The 26,372-nt window shown below is 35.1% G+C and overlaps 4 protein-coding genes and 1 pseudogene across 4 annotated transcripts; 2 read left to right on the top strand and 3 right to left on the bottom strand.

Moving 5' to 3' along the window:
* Positions 1-718: 718 nt before the first annotated feature.
* LOC116115275 (WRKY transcription factor 71-like) lies at positions 719-3,239 on the bottom strand. Its single transcript, XM_031401433.1, has 3 exons — positions 2,620-3,239; positions 1,989-2,126; positions 719-1,461 (listed from the first exon to the last, which is right to left on the bottom strand). Exons 1-3 carry the CDS (start codon positions 3,108-3,110, stop codon positions 1,104-1,106), a joined length of 987 nt encoding a protein of 328 aa, XP_031257293.1. The 5' UTR covers positions 3,111-3,239; the 3' UTR covers positions 719-1,103.
* A 2,852-nt stretch (positions 3,240-6,091) lies between these two features.
* Positions 6,092-7,304, bottom strand: LOC116114741 (annotated as a pseudogene).
* Positions 7,305-10,830: 3,526 nt separating this feature from the next.
* LOC116115411 (WRKY transcription factor 71-like) lies at positions 10,831-13,351 on the bottom strand. Its single transcript, XM_031401565.1, has 3 exons — positions 12,732-13,351; positions 12,101-12,238; positions 10,831-11,573 (listed from the first exon to the last, which is right to left on the bottom strand). Exons 1-3 carry the CDS (start codon positions 13,220-13,222, stop codon positions 11,216-11,218), a joined length of 987 nt encoding a protein of 328 aa, XP_031257425.1. The 5' UTR covers positions 13,223-13,351; the 3' UTR covers positions 10,831-11,215.
* A 5,642-nt stretch (positions 13,352-18,993) lies between these two features.
* Positions 18,994-20,123, top strand: LOC116114752 (mavicyanin-like). The gene is made up of 2 exons (XM_031400890.1): positions 18,994-19,159; positions 19,638-20,123. Exons 1-2 carry the CDS (start codon positions 18,994-18,996, stop codon positions 19,982-19,984), a joined length of 513 nt encoding a protein of 170 aa, XP_031256750.1. The 3' UTR covers positions 19,985-20,123.
* Positions 20,124-20,878: 755 nt separating this feature from the next.
* On the top strand, positions 20,879-21,785 carry LOC116115508 (stellacyanin-like). Its single transcript, XM_031401658.1, has 2 exons — positions 20,879-21,146; positions 21,299-21,785. Exons 1-2 carry the CDS (start codon positions 20,969-20,971, stop codon positions 21,559-21,561), a joined length of 441 nt encoding a protein of 146 aa, XP_031257518.1. The 5' UTR covers positions 20,879-20,968; the 3' UTR covers positions 21,562-21,785.
* The last annotated feature ends 4,587 nt before the right edge of the window (positions 21,786-26,372 follow it).

A 26,372-nucleotide genomic window follows, 5' to 3' on the forward strand; every position in this document is an offset into this window, starting at 1 on the left:
GACGTAGATACCTGGAATGGTTAAAAATGAATCAATAATGGCAATGGCAATGCTGACAATTGAGAGAAATTTCGTAACTGATTTTTTTTTTTTTTTTTTTGAAATTTTGCTTTATAATCGAAGACAAAGGACAAGAGTCACTAGACAGATAGTTTGATCCGATATATATATAACTTCCATTATAGTTAGTCTTTAAAAGAGTGAATATTTTGTTCAAACAAAACCTTTGGAAATATTACTTTGCGTATGTTTTATTTACAAATATTGGACAGAATTACACCAGCTTATATCTCCTTAGTTCTTTCTGCACTAAATTTGCTTAATTAAAAGATCCATGGACGATTTAAACACATGGTGAACATTCAAATACCTGATTGAAATATCTTAAATCTTATACTATTAATAGAGAAAGTCCTGACCCCTGCACACAGCTCTTAACATCCTCAAGCTAGCTAGCTAGCTATATATCGTTCTACTGCATTGCATGCATTTCTGGGCAATTACTATAAAATGTGGTATTTAATATTAAACTTGGAGATGTTAAAATGCATGCAAGACTCTAAATTTGAGTAGCAAAGAGATCAAATGATAGGTTGATTTCTAAGTACTGCAAAGGCAGTACTTGACATGATTAATACCTTAAAACTCCATTGATATTCTTAAAGATATCATGGCCAAGTTTTACATCTGTATATAAACGCTTAAAGAGCTCCTCTCATCTTCATCAACATATATATCCATATATATTACGTACCTCCATATAAGTGGTCAAACAACCACCATAGTAATTGCAATTTTACAAACATAATGATATACTATTAACACTTCCCCACCATCCTCGCATTTGAGACTTGTTTTCATGCAAAGTTTGGCAGCAGAGATAGCAAACAGACATACGGAAAGGGATCATCATTCACTTTTTGAAAAAGGCAGCTGGGGTATTGCAAGCTCCAGGAGATGAATGTGAATGAATTCCAATATGTCAGAAATATGAAATTAACTCTCTCGGTATGTAAGAGAGCGATACCATGCAGGTATTTGTTCATCTATGAGAAGCGAATTCCCTTTGCGAATTAATTTAGAGAGACGAAGTGATGATGAGTTCATTGCTCCCGTTTTTGGATAAATGAGGGAACTAAATCTTGCAATAAGCCATAATCAGGAACCTGGAGCTGCTGCTGTGGTACAAGATTCTGATAGTACATTGCAGGTGGAACGGCTTGGTTATTTGTAAGTGGCGGAAGCAATTGAGTGAGGAGCTCCTGAGGAAAGCTGGGACCAACCGACGCAGATCCAAAAAGTGAAGGTGATAGCATTCCGGCGGCAGTGCCTCGAAGTGTAGCAGGACACTGATGGTTGTGTTGGCCTTCATATGTTGTGATCACGATTGTGGGATCTTGGAATGATCTTTCAACGCGTTTCTTCACTGTGCACTTTTGACTTGTGCATCTGTAGTAACTTCTGCAATACCAACCAATAGTCAATAAGAAAATATGTCTACTTTTCATGATAACGTTTTCTTTGTGTTATGATTATTAATTGACTTTTCGGTGTCATCAATAGATGATGAGACTTAGATTATAATAACAAGGGTTTTTCAGGACAAAATTAAGCTTCATATGATTACAATGAGATGGAATATTAATATCTAAAACCAATGTCAGATGAAAAATGAGCTGTAACAATGGTTTAAACTTAAATGACATTGGACGATGCAGTCAAGGTTGGAAGATCAACAAGGTGTGTGATTGCAACTAAAGTTGGTGAAATGGTCTTTAATTCATGAAGTAACTATTTAACAGCATGAGCGGTTTCTCAAATCTCATTCAGATCGACTGCATAAACTAAGTCATTTCATCAATAAAAAGTTTTGAAAAGTTAAATCTTAATAATCATCTATTCTCTGATAAATTGATATACATTTGAAAATCAGAAAGTTTAGTTTCGCTTTTGTGTTATACGTGTGCAAGAAATTGAAAAATAGTGACCTTGGGTAAGGGCTATTCTTGACTGCCTTCTGTCCGTACTTTCTCCACCTGTACCCATCTTCAAGATGATCGATCTCGCTCTTAGTGAGGAAAGCAAACCGCGGCTCCCTTTGTTTTTTCTCCTTTTTTGGCTTGTTCCTGATCATAGATTAACAAGTTAGAACACACCTGAAGAAATTTCTAGACATCTAATTAAACTAATTTCCTTAAAACATTAATAATCATGCACATAAAATGATAATTGATGTATATGTGAATTAGGGTTTTGTAACCTGTTACTCTTCATTTTTTGCTATGATATTATTTTCTATTTGTAGAACCAACGGAAGCAGAATTGTCAATCGATGATCACGAAACTGAGAGGAAATGATTGTGTAGTAGACAGATCCGTATCTCTTTCAAGAGGTAGAGAAAGTCTTTTTAGAATAGTGGCCAAAGTCACAGAAAGACTTTGAAAGTGTACTCTGATCATTTAAAAAAGAAAAAAACATGGAAAATGATATGCAAACCCTATTTAGACCTGTACACACATAGAAGAAATCCAGTTCCAAAAAAGCTTAAATTCTCAATTAATTTTTACCATGAACAAACCAAGACGCAAGATATATATATATATATATATATCACTTACCCAGCTTTCTTATTCTTCTCATGATCTCCATTTTCGCGGGCTTTCGGCTGCTTATCTTTCTTGTTGTTCTCAGAATCTTCATCTGCTGCTGCCTCATTAGACGAAGAAGAAACAGAAGAATTTGGGGTTGATGGATTCTCATTGATTCCAGCTGAATCTCCAGCAGCATGTACAGTACTACTTTTCTTATTATTAGAAGCGTCTTCTATGGGACTAATCACTTCAGATGATGAGCACGAGATGTCAAAAGCTCTTGATAGAGTGTTGTAATCCATGGAGCCATGTAAACAGTCAGTGAAGCTCATGCTGTAGGAGCTTGGATCAAACCCTTGTAGGCCTTGTGTAGGTGAAGGACGTTGATTATTATACATGGAAGGATTTTGATTTTGATGATGATCTTGAAAGAAGTTATAGCCTAACCGGTTAAATCCTTGAGGGTTACAGTCGAAAGGATCGTAACGAAACGGGGTTTTCTTCTCATTATTCGACATAGAAGAAAGTGAACACTAGTGCTGAAATTGGAGAGCAAGAAGATGATAAGAGTGAGAGAAAATAAGAGGAGAGAGAGCTTTAGGTTCAACTGATCTTTCTTTATTCTTTTTTGAAAGTGAGGTTTGCGTTAAAATTTTGTCCCACTTTTATTATTATAAAAAGGAGATAGGGAGTTGTTTGGACGATAGGTTTGGCTATTCTCCACTGTTTCCAAAGACCAGAAAAAACTTTACTCTATCGTTTTTTTCCTTTAATAATTGTTATTTAATTTTCAACCATGAAAATGTGAACAAAAATGGAAATTATGCATAATAGTTCATACCACTAACTCTGCATTTTGAAAGTCTTTTTCATAAAAACATTTTAAAGTTTTTTTTTTTTTTGTTTTAAATAAAATATTTTCTTAAAAAAACTTTGAAAACTGTTAATAACTAGTGTTTTCAATCAAAATTGGTTAAAAAATTTACATTTCTATACTTTCTTTTTCCCATAAAATTTCAGTTACTCTATATACCAATTAAAATCTCTTTGTAATTACATTTCATTAATTCAATCAAATACTGTAATATATATAAGAAAAGCAATTTATATGCACAACGCCTTTAGTTTGCGAGAGAAGAAGAAGGGGAGGACCAATCACTTAATTATAATTCTTACAAATGCAATAATAAATAAAAGTTAAAAAAAAAAAAAACTGAAGATAAACTATGACTGAGGCTTGACCGTTCACGGGCTGAAGGCGGTCACAATCACGTTGCAAAGGTGGTCAATGTTTACAACTTTACGGTTTCTTTTTATTCGGTGAGGATCGGCTTACACGTGTCAAGGATTGGGCACCGGCATTTGACCGTAACTGGCACGTGGGAGAATTTTTATTTATTTTTTAATTTTTTTCATTTAATTTGCTACAACTGTTATGCTGTAGCTGATTGGGGTTTCACGTCATCTCATCGCCGTTACGTTCCGAATTTTGTGGCACGCTTCTTGTTTCATTAAGTCAAACTAATTTTGATTAAGTCCTTGCAGATTATAATTACATTGTATTCTTCTCCTTCCTTTTTTCACGAATAATCAAATAACAAATATAATTATATTAACTAATCAGTGCATAAAGTTGAAAATAAACCATGCTTATCATTTATGAAGCTTATATTAATGTATGTCTTATGTTTATTACCACCTTTTTCTAACTTTTTTCAATGTCTTTCATTAGCTATACTTTGATTTCTCAATTTGTTATTATTTTTTTTTTTTTTTAAGATTCAAAGGCTGTCATTTCATATAATATTCAGTACTACTACCACCTTTTTTTTCTAACTTTTTGCTTATAGTTTGCAACCAGCTAGTTACCTTTGAACCAGAATGCAATTCTATTACGTTGTACTCTTCGTTTACTCCTTTTTTAGCATGATTTACAACTGTGACTTGTTTCAGCAAGTATCTAATTCAAGAAAAATATGCTAAAAGTATCCAATTATTTTTAACTTTATTCATAATCAGGGAAGTAACCGCATTCTTGATCCATCTTCTGCAATTTGAAATCAAAGAGAAAATTTATGTATTTTTATATTTATTAAATATTTTACATGCCTTGCGGCTGTATAGTGATTGATTAGATGGAGAATGGCATGATTTATATTTATAATCTTCAAAATCCAATCATGGAGATATACAGACGCCTCACTTTCTTTACGCAAACTATGAATAATTGACCCTGTTATTGGATCTAAGTTGGACATATTCTCGATATTTCTTTTGATGAATGTTTGACCTTCATCCATTAATGCTTAAAAAGATGCAACTAATCATCTTATTCTTTCTTGAAATAAGTTGAACTTGAATTCAGAGAAACACTGTGACTATGGAAACATGCACTGATTTAATGGCCGGGGATCAAGTACTAACACATGCAATTAATGTTATATATAAAACGGCTAGCAGAGTAAAGTGTAGTGACGCAGATACCTGGAATGGTTATGAATGAATCAATAATGGCAATGGCAATGCTGACAATTGAGAGAAATTTCGTAACTGAATTTTTTTTTTGAAAATTTTGCTTTATAATCGAAGACAAAGGACAAGAGTCACTAGACAGATAGTTTGATCCGATATATATATATATAACTTCCATTATAATTAGTCTTTAAAAGAGTAATTTTTTGTTCAAACAAACCTTTGGAAATATTACTTTGCGTATGTTTTATTTACAAATATTGGACAGAATTACACCAGCTTATATCTCCTTAGTTCTTTCTGCACTAAATTTGCTTAATTAAAAGATCCATGGACGATTTAAACACATGGTGAACATTCAAATACCTGATTGAAATATCTAAATCTTATAATATTAATAGAGAAAGTCCTGACCCCTGCACACAGCTCTTAACATCCTCAAGCTAGCTAGCTAGCTATATATCGTTCTATGCATTGCATGCATTTCTGCTTAATTACTATAAAATGTGGTATTTAATATTAAACTTGGAGATGTTAAAATGCATGCAGACTCTAAATTTGAGTAGCAAAGAGATCAATGATAGGTTGATTTCTAAGTACTGTAAAGGCAGTACTTGACATGAGTAATACCTTAAAACTCCATTGATATTCTTAAAGATTCATGGCCAAGTTTTACATCTGTAATAAACGCTTAAGAGCTCTCTCTCATCTTCATCAACATATATATCCATATATATTACGTACCTCCATATAAGTGGTCAAACAACCACCATAGTAATTGCAATTTTACAAACTAATGATACTATTAACACTACCCCACCATCCTCGCATTTGAGACTTGTTTTCATGCAAAGTTTGGCAGCAGAGATAGCAAACAGACATACGGAAAGGGATCATCATTCACTTTTTGAAAAAGGCAGCTGGGGTTTGCAAGCTCCAGGAGATGAATGTGAATGAATTCCAATATGTCAGAAATATGAAATTAACTCTCTCGGTATGTAAGGAGCGATACCATGCAGGTATTTGTTCATCTATGAGAAGCGAATTCCCTTAGCGAAAATTTAGAGAGACGAAGTGAGATGAGTTCATTGCTCCCGTTTTGGATAAATGAGGGAACTAAATTGCAATAAGCCATAATCAGGAACCTGGAGCTGCTGCTGTGGTACAAGATTCTGATAGTACATTGCAGTGGGAACGGCTTGGTTATTTGAAGTGGCGGAAGCAATTGAGTGAGGAGCTCCTGAGGAAAGCTGGGACCAACCGACGCAGATCCAAAAAGTGAAGGTGATAGCATTCCGGCGGCAGTGCCTCGAAGTGTAGCAGGACACTGATGGTTGTGTTGGCCTTCATATGTTGTGATCACGATTGTGGGATCTTGGAATGATCTTTCAACGCGTTTCTTCACTGTGCACTTTTGACTTGTGCATCTGTAGTAACTTCTGCAATACCAACCAATAGTCAATAAGAAAATATGTCTACTTTTCATGATAACGTTTCTTTGTGTTATGATTATTAATTGACTTTTCGGTGTCATCAATAATGATGAGACTTAGATTATAATAACAAGGGTTTTTCAGGACAAAATAAGTTCATATGATTACATGAGATGGAATATTAATATCATAAAACCAATGTCAGATGAAAAATGAGCTGTAACAATGGTTTAAACTTAAATGACATTGGACGATGCAGTCAAGGTTGGAAGATCAAAAAGGTGTGTGATTGCAACTAAAGTTGTGTGAAATGGTCTTTAATTCATGAAGTAACTATTTAACAGCATGAGCGGTTTCTGAAATCTCATTCAGATCGACTGTATAAACTAAGTCATTTCATCAATAAAAAGTTTTGAAAAGCTAAATCTTAATAATCATCTATTCTCTGATAAATTGATATACATTTGAAAATCAGAAAGTTTAGTTTCGCTTTTGTTTATACGTGTGCAAGAAATTGAAAAATATGACCTTGGGTAAGGGCATTCTTGACTGCCTTCTGTCCGTACTTTCTCCACCTGTACCCATCTTCAAGATGATCGATCTCGTCTTAGTGAGGAAAGCAAACCGCGGCTCCCTTTGTTTTTTCTCCTTTTTTGGCTTGTTCCTGATCATAGATTAACAAGTTAGAACACACCTGAAGAAATTTCTAGACATCTAATTAAACTAATTTCCTAAACATTAATATCATGCACATAAAATGATAATTGATGATATGGAATTAGGGTTTTGTAACCTGTTACTCTTCATTTTTGCTATGATATATTTTCTATTTTAGAACCAACGGAAGCAGAATTGTCAACGATGATCACGAACTGAGAGGAAATGAATGTGTAGTAGACAGATCGTATATCTTTAAGAGGTAGAGAAAGTCTTTTTAGAATAGTGGCCAAAGTCACAGAAAGACTTTGAAAGTGTACTCTGATCATTTAAAAAAGAAAAAAACATGGAAAATGATAAAAATAGAATAAATTAACAATTGTGTAAGTCATTTAAAGTCGTTATATCTTGTTATGCCTAAAAAAATCAAGGCTGACGTAAGCTTAGATAAAGAGAATACGGTTGTCACCAACCTAGCAGGCTCAGGATTTGTCTGTGAATAAATGTGGTCCACACACCTGTCCAAGACCCATATAATTTAAGGATATCTCTTAAGTTATCAGCCAAAATCAAAGTTCAGGAAGACTTTGCACCGCTTGAAATCTGCCACGTCACCCTAAGACAGAGAGAATACGGCTATCGAAGCTCAAGATTTGTCTGTGAATGAATGTGATCCAGACACCTGTCCAAGCGTCATATAATTTAAAGGATATCTCCTAAGTTATTAGCCAATAGGAGGCAAGGAATGACTTGCACAATACCAACCCACTTGCAGACTTGTAATCATTACCTTGAACTCAGTGGCTATAAATAAAGGACTTCTTCTCACAAAATCGGGATCAGACTCTCTAAATTCACAAAAACAAATAGCAAAGACAACCTACAGAAAAGAGATTGACTTAATATTCTTTCTGAATACCAAGCTCTTGTAATTCTATTCACTATTCGTAACCTCTTGTAACTTGGCTAATAACCAAGAAAACTCATATAAAAGATAACAGTAGATGTAGGAATCGTTTTAAGCTTCCGAACCACTAGTAGGGCTGTGCAAAACTGGGTACTCGAACCGGTTTTGCCATTTTAATCGGGTACCGCTAAAAGGGTACCCGAAAACCGAACCGGTTTTTAGGGTACTTGAATGTTCGGGTTGATTTTCGGTTACCCGTTTATAACCCGAATTGTAAATGGTTAAATACTTAATTAAACTTTTAAAGGGCAAAATCGTAAATTTCTTTTTTCCTTCTCCAATCTTCTGTTTCTTCTTCGTCTTATTCACCTCCATTCGACCATTTATCTTTCATCATCTAATTTTTCCACCGACCCTTTTCTTTCTCTTCTTCGGTTCCCTTTGCTTTTCTCATTCTTCCCAGTCTTCTCCATTTCTTCTTCTCCCTTTGCCTTTCTTATTCTTTCCAGTCTTCTCCATTTCTTCAGGAAGTGTTGAAAAGAGAAAGAAAAAGTGGCAGAAGAGAAGGTCTAGAATTATTATAAGTTCTGATTCTTTGCATTAGAATTATAGGTCATTCATTTGGGTGTACGTACTCTGTAGTAGTGATTAACTTGAGTAAAGAAAAATTGAGTTGAACTGAGTTGTATTGTGTTTCAGTGTGAAATGTTTTGTGGTTTTGGAAATGTTTTCGTCGCTGTTCTGACAATCTTTGTTGTTATATGTTATAATGCTGCCCACACAAAAGAGCAAAGACATAACCTGCAGGAAGAATTGAAGAAGAAGACGCGAACTGGAGAGAAATTTGCGTTTTAGGGTTAAATTAAGTTGGGGCTTTTGTTATGAGTCAAACAAAAAAGGAAAAATTGTTTTACTTTTTATTTTTTTAATAAAACCAGGTATTAGGTACCCGATTGCGTTTTTAATAAGACTTGATACTAGTGATGGCAATGGGCTAGACCGGGACCGGGTACCCCTTGGCCCAGGCCCAAGCCCAACCTCATGACAAAGGCCCGAGCCCATCACGAGTATGATAAATAAAGCTCAAGCCCGGTCCGACGGATTTTTTGTAACCTCAGGCCTGACCCAACCCCGTCCATTTTTATAATGTGAATTTTTAAATATTAATACATTTTAATTTTTTTTATATTTTGAATTCTAAAAATAGTTTTTAAATATTTATTTATTTTTGAATACTCATCAAATGGGATGAGATTAAGGTTTGGGAAAAAAGTGGCATATATATGTAGGATAATCTTGTAATTAAATATATAGTATAAAGATAATTTAGTAAAATTAATACTATAATTGTCGGGCCGGGCCGGGCCAGGAGAATAAAATCAGGCCTAGGCCCAAGCCCAAGCCCGCAAACACAGTGTAAAGCCCAGCCCTTTCGGGCCGAGCTAGGTATCCGAAAATATCAGGCCCATTGCCATCTCTACTCGATACCTAAACCAAAAATTCGGGTATCTCATAAATTACTATCCGAAAGCTACCAGAATTTTCAGGTACCAAAAAAATTTGGTTCAGTTAGCATGTTTGGTTCGGGTAGCGGATAATTTTGCATAACCCTATCAACTATAAAAATTCTTATTATCTCATTTATTATTTAACCTTTGTATGTAATTGTGACTTTAACCCAAACCTCACATTAAACAGATATAATTTTTAAGACCTGCTTAACAATCTCGCGTGCGAGATCCTTTGTGTCAAAATAACAATTCAACATATCTAATAATAAAGTCACAAAATCAGCACAGTGAATCGTCTTTTACAAGTATATATGGTAAATTCCTAAAGGCAGAGATCCCTAGATCATCATGACCCGATCTTAGTTATTTCTCTCTCTCACACAATGAGGAAGACAAACAACTTAACTGGAAAGATTCATCCGGCTCCCAAAAAGCATAAGAATATGGAAACATGCACTGATTTTAATGGCCGGGGATCCAAGTACTAACACATGCAATTAATGTTATATATAAAACGGCTAGCTAGAGTAAAGATGTAGTGACGTAGATACCTGGAATGGTTAAAAATGAATCAATAATGGCAATGGCAATGCTGACAATTGAGAGAAATTTCGTAACTGATTTTTTTTTTTTTTTTTTTGAAATTTTGCTTTATAATCGAAGACAAAGGACAAGAGTCACTAGACAGATAGTTTGATCCGATATATATATAACTTCCATTATAGTTAGTCTTTAAAAGAGTGAATATTTTGTTCAAACAAAACCTTTGGAAATATTACTTTGCGTATGTTTTATTTACAAATATTGGACAGAATTACACCAGCTTATATCTCCTTAGTTCTTTCTGCACTAAATTTGCTTAATTAAAAGATCCATGGACGATTTAAACACATGGTGAACATTCAAATACCTGATTGAAATATCTTAAATCTTATACTATTAATAGAGAAAGTCCTGACCCCTGCACACAGCTCTTAACATCCTCAAGCTAGCTAGCTAGCTATATATCGTTCTACTGCATTGCATGCATTTCTGGGCAATTACTATAAAATGTGGTATTTAATATTAAACTTGGAGATGTTAAAATGCATGCAAGACTCTAAATTTGAGTAGCAAAGAGATCAAATGATAGGTTGATTTCTAAGTACTGCAAAGGCAGTACTTGACATGATTAATACCTTAAAACTCCATTGATATTCTTAAAGATATCATGGCCAAGTTTTACATCTGTATATAAACGCTTAAAGAGCTCCTCTCATCTTCATCAACATATATATCCATATATATTACGTACCTCCATATAAGTGGTCAAACAACCACCATAGTAATTGCAATTTTACAAACATAATGATATACTATTAACACTTCCCCACCATCCTCGCATTTGAGACTTGTTTTCATGCAAAGTTTGGCAGCAGAGATAGCAAACAGACATACGGAAAGGGATCATCATTCACTTTTTGAAAAAGGCAGCTGGGGTATTGCAAGCTCCAGGAGATGAATGTGAATGAATTCCAATATGTCAGAAATATGAAATTAACTCTCTCGGTATGTAAGAGAGCGATACCATGCAGGTATTTGTTCATCTATGAGAAGCGAATTCCCTTTGCGAATTAATTTAGAGAGACGAAGTGATGATGAGTTCATTGCTCCCGTTTTTGGATAAATGAGGGAACTAAATCTTGCAATAAGCCATAATCAGGAACCTGGAGCTGCTGCTGTGGTACAAGATTCTGATAGTACATTGCAGGTGGAACGGCTTGGTTATTTGTAAGTGGCGGAAGCAATTGAGTGAGGAGCTCCTGAGGAAAGCTGGGACCAACCGACGCAGATCCAAAAAGTGAAGGTGATAGCATTCCGGCGGCAGTGCCTCGAAGTGTAGCAGGACACTGATGGTTGTGTTGGCCTTCATATGTTGTGATCACGATTGTGGGATCTTGGAATGATCTTTCAACGCGTTTCTTCACTGTGCACTTTTGACTTGTGCATCTGTAGTAACTTCTGCAATACCAACCAATAGTCAATAAGAAAATATGTCTACTTTTCATGATAACGTTTTCTTTGTGTTATGATTATTAATTGACTTTTCGGTGTCATCAATAGATGATGAGACTTAGATTATAATAACAAGGGTTTTTCAGGACAAAATTAAGCTTCATATGATTACAATGAGATGGAATATTAATATCTAAAACCAATGTCAGATGAAAAATGAGCTGTAACAATGGTTTAAACTTAAATGACATTGGACGATGCAGTCAAGGTTGGAAGATCAACAAGGTGTGTGATTGCAACTAAAGTTGGTGAAATGGTCTTTAATTCATGAAGTAACTATTTAACAGCATGAGCGGTTTCTCAAATCTCATTCAGATCGACTGCATAAACTAAGTCATTTCATCAATAAAAAGTTTTGAAAAGTTAAATCTTAATAATCATCTATTCTCTGATAAATTGATATACATTTGAAAATCAGAAAGTTTAGTTTCGCTTTTGTGTTATACGTGTGCAAGAAATTGAAAAATAGTGACCTTGGGTAAGGGCTATTCTTGACTGCCTTCTGTCCGTACTTTCTCCACCTGTACCCATCTTCAAGATGATCGATCTCGCTCTTAGTGAGGAAAGCAAACCGCGGCTCCCTTTGTTTTTTCTCCTTTTTTGGCTTGTTCCTGATCATAGATTAACAAGTTAGAACACACCTGAAGAAATTTCTAGACATCTAATTAAACTAATTTCCTTAAAACATTAATAATCATGCACATAAAATGATAATTGATGTATATGTGAATTAGGGTTTTGTAACCTGTTACTCTTCATTTTTTGCTATGATATTATTTTCTATTTGTAGAACCAACGGAAGCAGAATTGTCAATCGATGATCACGAAACTGAGAGGAAATGATTGTGTAGTAGACAGATCCGTATCTCTTTCAAGAGGTAGAGAAAGTCTTTTTAGAATAGTGGCCAAAGTCACAGAAAGACTTTGAAAGTGTACTCTGATCATTTAAAAAAGAAAAAAACATGGAAAATGATATGCAAACCCTATTTAGACCTGTACACACATAGAAGAAATCCAGTTCCAAAAAAGCTTAAATTCTCAATTAATTTTTACCATGAACAAACCAAGACGCAAGATATATATATATATATATATATCACTTACCCAGCTTTCTTATTCTTCTCATGATCTCCATTTTCGCGGGCTTTCGGCTGCTTATCTTTCTTGTTGTTCTCAGAATCTTCATCTGCTGCTGCCTCATTAGACGAAGAAGAAACAGAAGAATTTGGGGTTGATGGATTCTCATTGATTCCAGCTGAATCTCCAGCAGCATGTACAGTACTACTTTTCTTATTATTAGAAGCGTCTTCTATGGGACTAATCACTTCAGATGATGAGCACGAGATGTCAAAAGCTCTTGATAGAGTGTTGTAATCCATGGAGCCATGTAAACAGTCAGTGAAGCTCATGCTGTAGGAGCTTGGATCAAACCCTTGTAGGCCTTGTGTAGGTGAAGGACGTTGATTATTATACATGGAAGGATTTTGATTTTGATGATGATCTTGAAAGAAGTTATAGCCTAACCGGTTAAATCCTTGAGGGTTACAGTCGAAAGGATCGTAACGAAACGGGGTTTTCTTCTCATTATTCGACATAGAAGAAAGTGAACACTAGTGCTGAAATTGGAGAGCAAGAAGATGATAAGAGTGAGAGAAAATAAGAGTAGAGAGAGCTTTAGGTTCAACTGATCTTTCTTTATTCTTTTTTGAAAGTGAGGTTTGCGTTAAAATTTTGTCCCACTTTTATTATTATAAAAAGGAGATAGGGAGTTGTTTGGACGATAGGTTTGGCTATTCTCCACTGTTTCCAAAGACCAGAAAAAACTTTACTCTATCGTTTTTTTCCTTAATTAATTGTTATTTAATTTTCAACCATGAAATGTGAACAAAAATGGAAATTTGCTAATAGTTCATACCACTAACTCTGCATTTTGAAAGTCTTTTTCATAAAAACATTTTAAAGTTTTTTTGTTTTAAATAAAATTTTCTTAAAAAAACTTTGAAAACTGTTAATACTAGTGTTTTCAATCAAATTGGTTAAAATTTTTACTTTCTATACTTTCTTTTTCCCATAAAATTTCAGTTACTCTATATACCAATTAAAATCTCTTTGTAATTACATCATTAATTCAATCAAATATTGTAATATAATAAGAAAGCATTTATATGCACAACGCCTTTAGTTTACGAGAGAAGAAGAAGGGAGACAATCACTTAATTATAATTCTTACAAATGCAATAATAATAAAAGTTAAAAAAAAAAAAAACTGAAGATAAACTATGACTGAGGCTTGACCGTTCACGGGTGAAGCGGTCACAATCACGTTGCAAAGGTGGTCAATGTTTACAACTTACGGTTTCTTTTTATTGGTGAGGATCGGCTTACACGTGTCAGGATTGGGCACCGGCATTTGACCGTAACTGGCACGTGGGAAATTTTATTTATTTTTTAATTTTTTTCATTTATTTGGCCTACAACTGTTATGCTGTAGCTGTTGGGGTTTCACGTCATCTCATCGCCGTTACCTTCCGAATTTTGTGGCACGCTTCTTGTTTCATTAAGTCAAACTAATTTTGATTAAGTCCTTGCAGATTATAATTACATTGTATTCTTCTCCTTCTTTTTTCACGAATAATCAAATAAAAAATATAATTATATTAACTAATCAGTGCATAAAGTTGAAAAAACCATGCTTATCATTTATGAAGCTTATATTAATGTTGTCTTATGTTATTACCACCTTTTTCTAACTTTTTCAATGTCTTCATTAGCTATACTTGATTTCTCAATTTGTTATTTTTTTTTTTTTTTAAGATTCAAAGGCTTCATTTCATATAATATTCAGTACTACTACCACCTTTTTTTTCTAACTTTTTGCTTATAGTTTGCAACCAGCTAGTTACCTTTGAACCAGAATCAATTCTATACGTTGTACTCTTCGTTTACTCCTTTTTTAGCAGGATTTACAACTGTGACTTGTTTCAGCAAGTATCTAATTCAAGAAATATGCTAAAGTATCCAATTATTTTAAACTTTATTCATAATCAGGGAAGTAACCGCATTCTTGATCCATCTTCTGCAATTTAAATCAAAGAGAAAATTTATGTATTTTTATATTTTAATATTTTCCATGTCTGCGGCTGTAAGTGATTGATTAGATGGAGAATGGCATGATTTATATTTATAATCTTCAAATCCAATCATGGAGATATACCGCCCTCACTTTCTTTACGCAAACTATGAATAATGACCCTGTATTGGATCTAAGTTGGACACATATCGATATTTCTTTTGATGAATGTTTGACCTCATCATTAATGCTTAAAAAGATGCAAAATCATCTTATTCTTCTTGAATAGTTGAACTTGAATTCAAGAAACCTGTGCAAAGTTCATTACTTAATTATTATATGTCCACAATATTAGAAGTCGTCTTGCATATAGAGTCGTAATATTTGAAAACTATTCAAGTAGACCAAAAATATCGTATCCATTCCACATTTTCAAAATCTAATAATATTATCGACCGCTATCATAGACGAAATGCATCATTTAGGTAAGACTTTTGCATTGCACAACTCTAAGAGCACCCATTTGCAGTATTTTACGACTATATTAATTCGAGTAAATTTCAGGTTAGGAATATTTATTATTTTTTTTTTTTTTTTTTTCACTAAAATCTGAATGTATTATAATGGTGGTTACAACTTACAAGTGTCGTGAATGTCCTATCTGATCATATATATACATAATCTAAAAGGATTTTAAGGGCTGAAACTTTTGATAGAAGACAAAAAATAAAAATAAAACCCACAATGAATAGATCTTGCTTGAGATTGTTGACCTTTTTGTCCTCTCGAGCTCAATCAATGACTAAAATATGGTACACGACATTGTTATTGAAGTACTAGTCAATGGAGACGAGTTAATTGTTAGGTTTGGGAGTACTAAGAACCTTATAAACATGGAAACATATAATTATATATATAGATTTACAGGTGTAGGTATGACGAAAAATTCAACTTAACAAAATGCTTTGACCTTGGACCTTCTCTATAAAATATTACAGCAATTCGATCTGCATTAAGGAAAACCAAATTACTCCAAATTCAGCATTAGAAAAATTAAGAAGCCGGATTAAGAAAAGGATCTTCTCTGACTTTAGTATCTTAAACTGTTAAGCGTGGGTGTAAGGGCAGCTAGAGATTGAGAAAATTGAAGCTCCAAACATCACAAATCACAAATCAGAAATTTGGTAACTGTTGTTGTGGTGGAATTCAAACATAACATGCTATTGCTAGAGCTGGAGGCATCTGGCATTGCAGAATCCACATGTACTAACGTGTGGTGATTGTCTGCAACGCTGTTTTGAAAATGAAATGAAAGGTCGATGAAAAATTGAAAAGGATACATGATTATAAGTAGCACTAATTAGCATCTTTGAACGTAGTATTTTGTTTCTCATTCTTTACATGTTAGGCAAATGAGTTTTTCCAATCCATTAATAATTATATTTGTTCACCTAACCTGGAAAAAATATATTTTCAAACAGTACGTTTATTAATTGTGATCATGATATAAACGCATACACCTATCTCTTCCAAGATCAAATTTCAACTCTGGGCATAGTACCTTCTGTCAGTAACACTAGTGTTATCAATTTCAATTAATAAGTTGCACTACTTAAACTTCTGCATGAATGTAATCAAATGAGCAATCTCGTATATTGTTGTTTGATAGATCGAGCGAGCGAGCTTGGCTGCGACTCATAAGCAAGTTGAAAACAAGTCTTTATTATTAGTTATGTGTAGCTTTCAGGTTGGTATCTTATCTAACTAAAGCGAAACAAAGCCAGATGTTGAATCAATAAAAATACTTAATTGTTTACAGCTTTGTTCTATATCCCATTTTTTTTTGATGATTTATGTCTATATCAATTCACTTGCTTGTACAATTAGTCCAAACACAAATGTGAAAGGATTTCTAGTTTCGCTGTGATTAAGCTTTGAACCATTCTTGACTGCGAGCTCCAACCACTAAAGCGTTAAGACAACTAGAGAGAAGAATCTATTGAAGGTCCCAAAGTTACCCAATAAGATATCATCTTACTTGAATATAAAATTCAATGTCTGAACCGTTCAAACATGTGCTCCACCATTGAAGAAATCGATTTCTATATGCATATTTTATGAATCTAGCTTGTTATGAATCATCAAAGTAATTTACTGACAAGTTGACTATTTCATACTTTATGCAGAAGACTGTTAGTGTTTGGCAAAGGTCAAAATTGAACTAAGACCATTTGCTAAAGCAGTTTTCAAAGAGTAGCTATTTTATTCCACCTACATCAATAATTAATTTAGTTGAACGAAGAAAGCAAAACATTTGACTTCGGTGTTATTACTAATTTTATTATTTTCTAGCAACGACATTCTAGGAACTATTTTATTTTTTGAAGGAGAGAGAGACAAAGATTCTGGCCAACATGTTTTATTATTCTATTGCAGATCGTCGACGTTCATCATGATTTTCTTCTTGAGATTCTAGATGGCCAAATCATACAATTATAATCTTAATGTAACTCAATATTTTGAAAAATTAGACTCGCCTACTACACAATGTCTGTCTTTTTTGGCTTATTTATGGTTAGTTTACTTAACTACACTTTATTCTATATGATCGAGAAGGTAAACATGTATAAAGATTTCCTGTAGAATAAGGCGAGGAATGTATGATATTATCATATTAAAAGTTGCAGTTTGACATCCCAGCGAATTAATAAACCTAAGTAATAGCAGAAAGAGAAAAGCACACCGCATTTTGAGGCCATCTATGTATCGTAATCCACATCAAATCATATAAACTAGTAACAATCCAAGGCATAAGTAGTGGTAATTCGGACCAATCAACAAAGGAAACTTAATGAATACTCTAATTGCAATTGCCCAGGATGATGAAGTAGGAGCTTGTCAAAATCACTTTTTCTTTTTAAAGAGTATGGGTGGTGGTGGGCGTTGTTGAAAGGGAGGTTGTCATGATTTATAGTTGGTTGGTATGGGGCAAAAGGAGATGACATTTTGCTATTCCATTTTTATTAAAACAATTACAATGGGCTCCGAGTCGTCTTGGACGTCTTTTCATGTGGACCATTTTTTTTGATAGCCCCATCTTACCAAATCCGGAAAGTGATCATAGTTATAGTCAAAGCAAATTTAGGCCCACATTCCCAGTCTTGAACTTCAAATTTGGTATTAGTCCGACTGAGATGATAAGCCAAAACCTTTTTTAGTAGGGTCAACATTCAACAATCATAAAAACATGGCTTCCAAATTGTCAGTGATACCCTGTACCCCTACCCTCCCCTCCCCAATTAATTTTTGAAATCTTATTGATATTTTTGGTGCATGTTTATAGTAAACTTCCAATTTTATGGATGGAGATTTTTAATATTTATTATGGGTTTGAAATATAGGTTAAATATAGATGTTTATGGTAAGTTTTAAAAGCAGAGGAAAGTTTTTAAAATTCCCAATTCTTTTCAAATCAATTGTTATATACTTCCCAAATTTAGAATGATATAGTAATTACTCCACTTATTTATATTAGATAATAAATGGTAAAAAAAAAAATATATATTTATATTCAATTCTTCCATTGTAAAGGATTGGTTTTGGATTTGTTAAGATTCTTTAAATTGTTAATCTAATGAAATAAATCATAAAAACTTTTCAGATATAAGCCGGATCCAAATCTCTTTCTTCAGTAAATATCGAATGTCGGGTCCAACAAACTAATCCAGATCTGGACCCCGAAATTGGGTTAAAGTTGAGTCCGGTCTTGCAATGTAACTGTGTCCATTTTTTTGTTAATCTAACAATATTAAAATTTATTAATTATAAAAATCGATTATTGGTCTGGTTACGGTTATAATATTAATTGAAGAAACATTAAAAAGAAAAAAAACTTGCCAACTTAAAAACATTTTTACAGGTGACAAATTGAACAGTAAATAAATTATATATGAAAAGCCTATCTAATAAATATTCTATATGTAGAAGAAACAGCACCAATGGAAATTTAGAACTGGCTTTTCTAAAGTTAGACCAATTTATCATGAGCCGGCCTCGAAGCCACTGAATTCTAATCCAATTAAATTAAACGGCTTGACAAAATTTTCCTCCTTCATGTACTATATTATCCAATCATGGAAACAAATCAAAAGAATCAAGGAATTTCCATTTAATTTGTAGGAACGTACGTACCATAACTCATTAGTATGAATCCTATACTGTATGCCTAATGTAATCAAAGCAAGCACCGTGTAACCTTATTTCATTGTTTGATCCATCCTCATCTTCTGACTAGCAATGGCTTTCTCAAAGAATGGAGTTGCTTTCTTGTTGATGACAACTCTTTTTGGAGTCTCTCTTGGTACTGTTTACATTGTTGGTGATTCAACTGGATGGCGTGTGGGTACCGTTGATTACAACAAGTGGGCTTCTGCCAAGAAATTTAATGTTGGAGATGTTATTGGTATATTCTTTCTCCGATACTCTTCTGCTTTCGTATATTTTTATATATATATATGTTTTCTTTAATTTTCAACGACCTTTTTTATTTTTTCTATTAAATTTGTTTACGGAGATCGATATGTTGAGTAGTTTTTGGGGTTTATAAGAAGAACGAGTAACTTCGCTTAATCAAACACTTGAAGATTAATTTAAATGAGCAAACAGATCCGAAATTAATTTATTAGAAGAAGAATGATCATTTTATCTTATTCTTTTGAGTTGATTATCAGTTGACACTTAGCGGTTGATGATCTCATCTAAAAAGATTGTTAAGTATGGAGATTTGAATTCCACATTAGATAATTAAATGACTTTTAGGCTTTACGTAAACTAGATTAATGAATAACTCCATTTTTTTAGATTAAATGCATGTATGCTTGCTTCCTACATAAATATATTGACAAATCATATGTAACAAGTGGGGTTTTATATGTAAACAGTATTCAAATACGATAATAAACTTCACGACGTGAAGCAAGTTACTCATCAAGCTTTTCGGTCCTGCAATGCAACATCTGCCGCGGCAACCTACACCACTGGCTTTGACTCTATCACCATCAAATCATATGGCCACTTCTATTTCTTGTGCAGCTTCCCTGGTCACTGTCAAGCTGGACAGAAGGTCGATATTAGGGTTATTCGAGATTCTCTAGGCCCATCTCCCAGCCCAGAAACAACACCAAGCGCTTCATCGCCACCAGGATCCGCTCCCTCTCTCCAATCGTTCAAGCTTTGGTCCTCATTGATTACCTTTGCAATTTTTGTCACTGCAGAATTTGCGTACTAGACAGATTTCTCATACTATTGGGTCGATCTGTCTTCATCTGGACATGGTTATTTGTGTTAACTAGAATTTAAATGCTTGTGGTTCAGGATATTTTTACTGTTGAGTTGATTAATGCTAAACAACCAATAAATTGGCCTTATATATCTTCATTGCAGTGGATATCAGTTATCTGTAAATTATATTACGTATGAAATAATGAATATTGGATGTTCAAATTCAGTTTTCTTTGGTTGGCCAAACATGCATGAAAACAGATTAGGGCCGGCTCAAGGGGTAGGCAGTTGAGGCACCTGCCTAGGGCCCTCAAAAATAGGGTAAAAAAGGGCCCAATTTTTTTTTTTTTAAATTTTGTTTTTTTTTTTTTTGTAGTGTATAATTTCTCATCCAAGTTCTTTAATTAATTACAAAACTTAAAAGTCTTTAACTTAATTAAACTTGACATCTTATTTTTTCATATCCATAGTTCTTTAATTAATTACAGGCACAGCAAACTTATCAAGTAGTTCCTAATTTCTATGATAGAGTAGATACGATTATATGATGAAGAATATAAATTAAAATTAGGTGAACATTTGATTCATTAATTTTATAATATGAAATTCTATCTTATTCTGGGACCATATAAAGAATTTATATATTAGTAAAGAAAACAAATTTGTATCAAAATTGTGACACTGAATTTTGAAAATTTCATTTTCTTTTACTTGATTTCTCTGGTTAAAAAAAAAAAAAAAGCAAATATATATATATATGGAGAAATTCTTTTGACACAATAAAAATCCTCTATTTTAATTATTACCTTATAATAATTGAAAGCTTGATGCTGATACCACGTCATTAATCAGTGTTTTCATAAAATCTGGATTAGGCATATATAGGATGCCCATTTCAGTATATATACAGTAATTTATATATATATCCAAGCGCTGAACCCTTTCTCGCACATTCATCTGTTGATCTTTTCTCCTGGTCGATTGATAATTAATGGGTTTAGCAACTAGGAATCTACAAGCTTTTTTGATGATGGCAGCTCTTTTTCAAGTGTCTTTGGGTGCTGTTTACATGGTGGGCGACTCTGCTGGCTGGATGTTGCCAATTTTAGGCATAGTCGATTACAACAAATGGACTTCTAACAAGACCTTTCATGTTGGAGATATTATTAGTAAGCTAGTTCTTTGATGCTTGTAATTTCCTTTTGCTTTTATTTTCTCTTCATTCAATACTTTCATGGGTGACCTTTTGATCATACTGTAATATTTTGATCTAATTAACAGTGTTTTTGTTTATGTATACTATATATGGCTATATATGCAGTATTCAATTACAACAGTCTATTTCATAACGTGAGAGAAGTAACGCACCAAAATTTTAAGAATTGCAATGCAACATCTCCCATCGTTAGTTACGACAGCGGGTTCGACGCTATCACCCTCAAAACGCTTGGCCACTGGTATTTTATATGTGGTGTTGCTGGTCACTGCCAAATGGGAATGAAGGTTGACATCAAGGTCACTCCATTTTCTCCTCCCCCAACTGCCTCTCCAGCACCAGCACCAGCTCCCATTTCTGGCGCTTAATCGCCGTGAAGCTGCGACTGCTCCACCAAGAACACTGCTTCATCGATCTGTCCATATAAATTCAACCTCTTATCAGCAATTTTAATCAGTGATTTTGCTTTTGCATGTACTAGACGTACAGGTTTGTCAGATAATATTGCCAAAAAGTTTGTAAGATATTATAATATTGGTTGGATCTCTAAAGGTTTAATGTTTCAATTAATTGTTATTTAATGGACACGATATTGAGGTAGGTAGGTTTTCTAGTATATGATTTATATATTATAATTTATAGTTAAAATAGTATATACTTTTAATGAATTAATTGCCTTTAGTTTCTCGCTTCAAATTGGATGTTAGCTATAATGAACCAATTTTTTATTTACATTTTTTTATATGAAATTTAGACCACTTTACGATATTTTCACATCTAATTCTTGAATTAATCTTCTGTATAAACTATACACGAAGTTTAAATAATTTATTTATAAATCAGTTAACACAATGTAATCAATTTTATGTGATTAAATGCATATAGCATTTTAAATTCTCGTATATTTATCAACTTTGGAAAAGTCTAGCATATACATCCTACCAATAATAAAGGGGCTCCACATCAACACACATGTTATGTATTTGTTCTCTCACGCACCAATTCTTGCTAGACTTTCTCATTTACTTCCCAACTAACTTGTATATTTGTTGATAAGTTATATCATCATTTTGTCGTAGAGAAATAGAACCGGATAAGCAATAGAACATGGCATAACAAATCCATTTTAATTTGTTAAACTCTAATCTTCAGTAAATAACATGCTCAGGAGGTTAGAAGTCTACACATGTACACGAAGAATAAAGAAACTTTAAGTCTAATAATACATCACATTCAACTCTCTTGACAAAGATTAATATATACAAATTAATTTATGTTGATATTATGTAATCGAAAAAAAAAAAAAATGTGACAATCATATATATATATAAGTAGTGTATATTGAATATTTATGCTTTCTTATGGCCTCATTTTTAATATTAAGTCCAACTATTTTGACAGCACATACAATTTGCAAAACTTTTTCCTGAACCAACTGGTTAGCAACTCCGGAAGTTTGACATTCAATAAAAATGGGTGATCAATCAAGTTAATACTTTAGTACATGAAGAACTATTTATTAACTGGTAATTAACATGGTATTAATTATATTTTCTTAAGCCGTTCAGTACATGCATGATCCTTCATTTTAAATTCAAATTCACATTTGCATCTACTTTCCAATTTGGTTTGCATACTGATCATGTGCAATTTATAATATCGTCCTTTTTATATCAACAATACGAATATCATTATTAGAAGAGGGATTGATGACAAGTTCAGAAAGAAATATGACCAAATAAGCAACTAAGAATATTTATATAAGTAAAACGCGCAAGTAAATTTTTTTTTTTTAGTTAAACTCAAATCTTGATGAAAGATTGTCGATTACCCAGAAGGAAGAAGTCGAACTGTACAAAGTGATGGCACTTTAAAGCAATTCACAAATGGTGAGGCTTTTCCACTTTAATTTTGAAAGAATTGTTATATATTAATTTGTATTGCCCAAACATGTAAGATATTTTATAAAATATAATCATGTTTATGATACTTATCTAAATAAATATGTTAAACTTTTACTTTGAAATATATTAGTTAATTAGACGACGTTCCATCGTCTTTCTAGGAAAGTTGATTGGCAGCGTAACTCTATAAGATAACTAATTAAAGGGAAGAGGGAATCCTATACTCCATAGGAATAGTAAACATAATCAAGCCATGACTCTGGACTACAAATTTCATTATATATACGCCCAAGCACCCTGGATTTTCTCACCATTTGATCTCCCTGCTCTCGTGAGTTGATAATTAATTAGTAATGGCTTTTGCTAAGAATGTGGCGGCTTTGCTGCTGTTGACAACTGTTTTTGGAGTCTCACTTGGTGCTGTTTACAAAGTTGGTGATTCTACTGGGTGGACTGTTGTGGGCAATGTCGATTACAATAAATGGGCTTCGACCAAGAAATTCCACGTTGGTGATGTTATTGGTATGTAAATTAATGCCTCTTTCTTTCTCAAGTTTTTTTATCTTTTCCCTCGAGTTGAAAATTATATATATCAACACATCATATTTGTTACTACTGGAAAATAAAGGGCTGACGTAGGAAATCACGTGATGGGGGGGGTGGGGTGACCTGCTCCTGTCAGAACGGTAAACCCACGTCAGGCCTGCCAATAGCTATGGAGCTCCCACGTGTCCCTTTTCCTACTCTAAATCGCGTAAAATCAGTTTGGAAGGTGGGAAATGTGACATAAAGCCAGATTTACTCCTGACATTCACACCAACCCATGGATTTACTGATGATTACTTGCACTAACTTCACTATAAAAAGAGGAAGACCCCTTCATTAAAGGGATTCGGCTATTTTTACATTTGAAATTAGCTCTCTCTCTCTCTCTGTTAACTTTGTATTTACTTTTCTTACCAATCATTTGTAAGTTAGTCCGCTGTTGCGACCTGACCCACTATATTAATACAAATCAGTGGACGTAGGACTTGCTACCTTAGCATCCGAACCACTTTAAAAGGCTCTCACTACATTTATTTCTCTTTTTACTCATAATCACGTGTGCCTCTTGATCAATCAACGTTGCGCACGTGTCAATTAGTTGGTGTCAAAAATCACGCATCAACAGTTTGACGCTAGAAGGAGAGCCCAGATTTAGTGTTCACCCTTCATCAAGAGAATCTCTAACCTACTGGTCCTATAGCAACAGATGGCCCGCCAATCTGAACCTGAACAAGCTAACCAGCGCGTTGAGGGAGTTCCCCAGACCCAAGGGGATACCCCTTCCAGAGTACTTCCATCCCCACAAATTACTGCGGTGGATATCCCAACAACTTTGCAGCTTGACCCCACCATCAGAGGTTACCTGGAGAGGTTCGACAATACTCTTCTGACGGTCAACCAAAGGTTGGACCGTTTGGACCAAGGCGTGCCCTCTAGAACATTTGGGGCAGTGCAACCGCCAAAAACGCCTGCAGGTCGCGCGAAAGCGCGGCAAAGGGAAATAGCCCGTGCTGCGAGCACTGCAGTGCATAGACGCAAGGGTAAGCAAGTGGCAAAAAGCAAGCATACAAGCTCCAAAGGGCCAGCGAACACAAACTGTGCCCCGAGCAGGGTGCCGGCAAAACTGAGACTCGGCGAAAAGATAAATCCCGAGCTGTCCCATGCCACGTCGCAGGTGAACCCAAACAAAAGTGCTGGTCGGGGCGATTCTTATCACCGCCAGAGGAACGATCCTGATCGCTATCGTGAGGATGTTCCTTACACCTCGCGGGGCGGTTCGTACCACTGCGAGAGTCGTGAAAATACCTCGCACCATCCATCGCCTTCACACGCCTCCAGCTAGCGTGTGTCGAAAGCGGTCGGAAACGCCGGTTGAGGCGAAGAGGAGTCCGACCTTCGTACTATCCTGAATCATAATCGCGAAGGCCGGACTCGCGTGGGGGAAAGCAATCCCCAACTGGCTCCATTACCGCAAATTGAGGAGTTGCAGCGAGCTCTGGACAGGCTGAGAGAGCAACAGAACGAGCAGGCCCAGGTCGCCTTTGCATCCCCCTTCTCTCCCGAAGTGTTAGCTGCTCCACTCCCACCAGGTTTTAGAATGCCTGACATGTGGCCGTTCGATGGGAACCATGACCCGCAAGATCACTTGTATGAGTTCAATGACCTGATGGAGCTCCACCAGGTTTCAGATCTTGGAAAATGCCGTTGTCTGGCTGTGACTCTAACCTCTCATGCTAAACAGTGGCTAAGGTCGCTCCGAGCGGGAACGATCAGTTCGTGGCCTCAGATGAGCACGACGTTCCTACGGCATTTCCAAGCAAATCGGAAGTTCTCGATGCCTTTGAGCTATCTCAGCAATATAAGGCAAGAAAGGGACGAGTCCCTACAATCCTATATCGACCGTTTCCACAGGGAACTCAACAAGGTGGCTCACGCCCCCGAAGAGTCAATCCGAACTCTCATAATAGCTGGGGTTCGCCCGCAAACCGACCTGTGGAAAGAATTACAGGCTGAGGATGATGTTTCCCTCACCAGATTCTACAACCTCGCAGAAAAGTACCTCCGCATAGAGAATTCATTGGTGGCACTACGACGTCGCGATCACGGATCTTCGGGTAGTATGTCTGGTCGAGGAGAAGGTAGAAGAGCTGATCGCAAATGAGATATTGACGATTAGCGAAAAGGAAAGAAACCCCGCTACGAGCACAAGAAATCCTATGCCCCGATTCCTCGTCGCGACCGCGACAGGCCCCAATACACTCCGCTGAACGCCTCTGTATCAGCCATCCGTGATAAATCCGAAGAAGCCAGTCTGCTCGGAGAACCCGAACCCATGAAAACCTCTGCGACAGCCAGAAATAATAAAAAGTACTGTCGCTATCATCGGGACAATGGGCACCATACTAACGAGTGCCGAGCCCTGAAGCAAGCAATCGAAGAACTTATCAAGAAGGGGCATTTCAAGGAATACATCGATGACTTTGCTCCCTCGAAAGAAAAAGATCGGGGGGAGCCAAGTAAGAAGCGTCGCGATCAGAAAGGGGTGCTCGGTCTCAACTTGATTTTCGGGGGACCACATTTTGCTGAAAATTCATGAGGTGCCCAAGAAATGTATGCTCGTGAAGCTCATCACGACCCCATTAGAGTAATGAGTGCGGATCGACGACCACAAAAGATTCACCGGGAGGAAGAGATTTCCTTCTCCGAACAAGATGCGGCCAGGTTACACC

This window comes from Pistacia vera, unplaced genomic scaffold (assembly GCF_008641045.1).
Source record: "Pistacia vera cultivar Batoury unplaced genomic scaffold, PisVer_v2 Contig122, whole genome shotgun sequence".
In the NCBI taxonomy this organism is placed as follows: domain Eukaryota; kingdom Viridiplantae; phylum Streptophyta; class Magnoliopsida; order Sapindales; family Anacardiaceae; genus Pistacia; species Pistacia vera.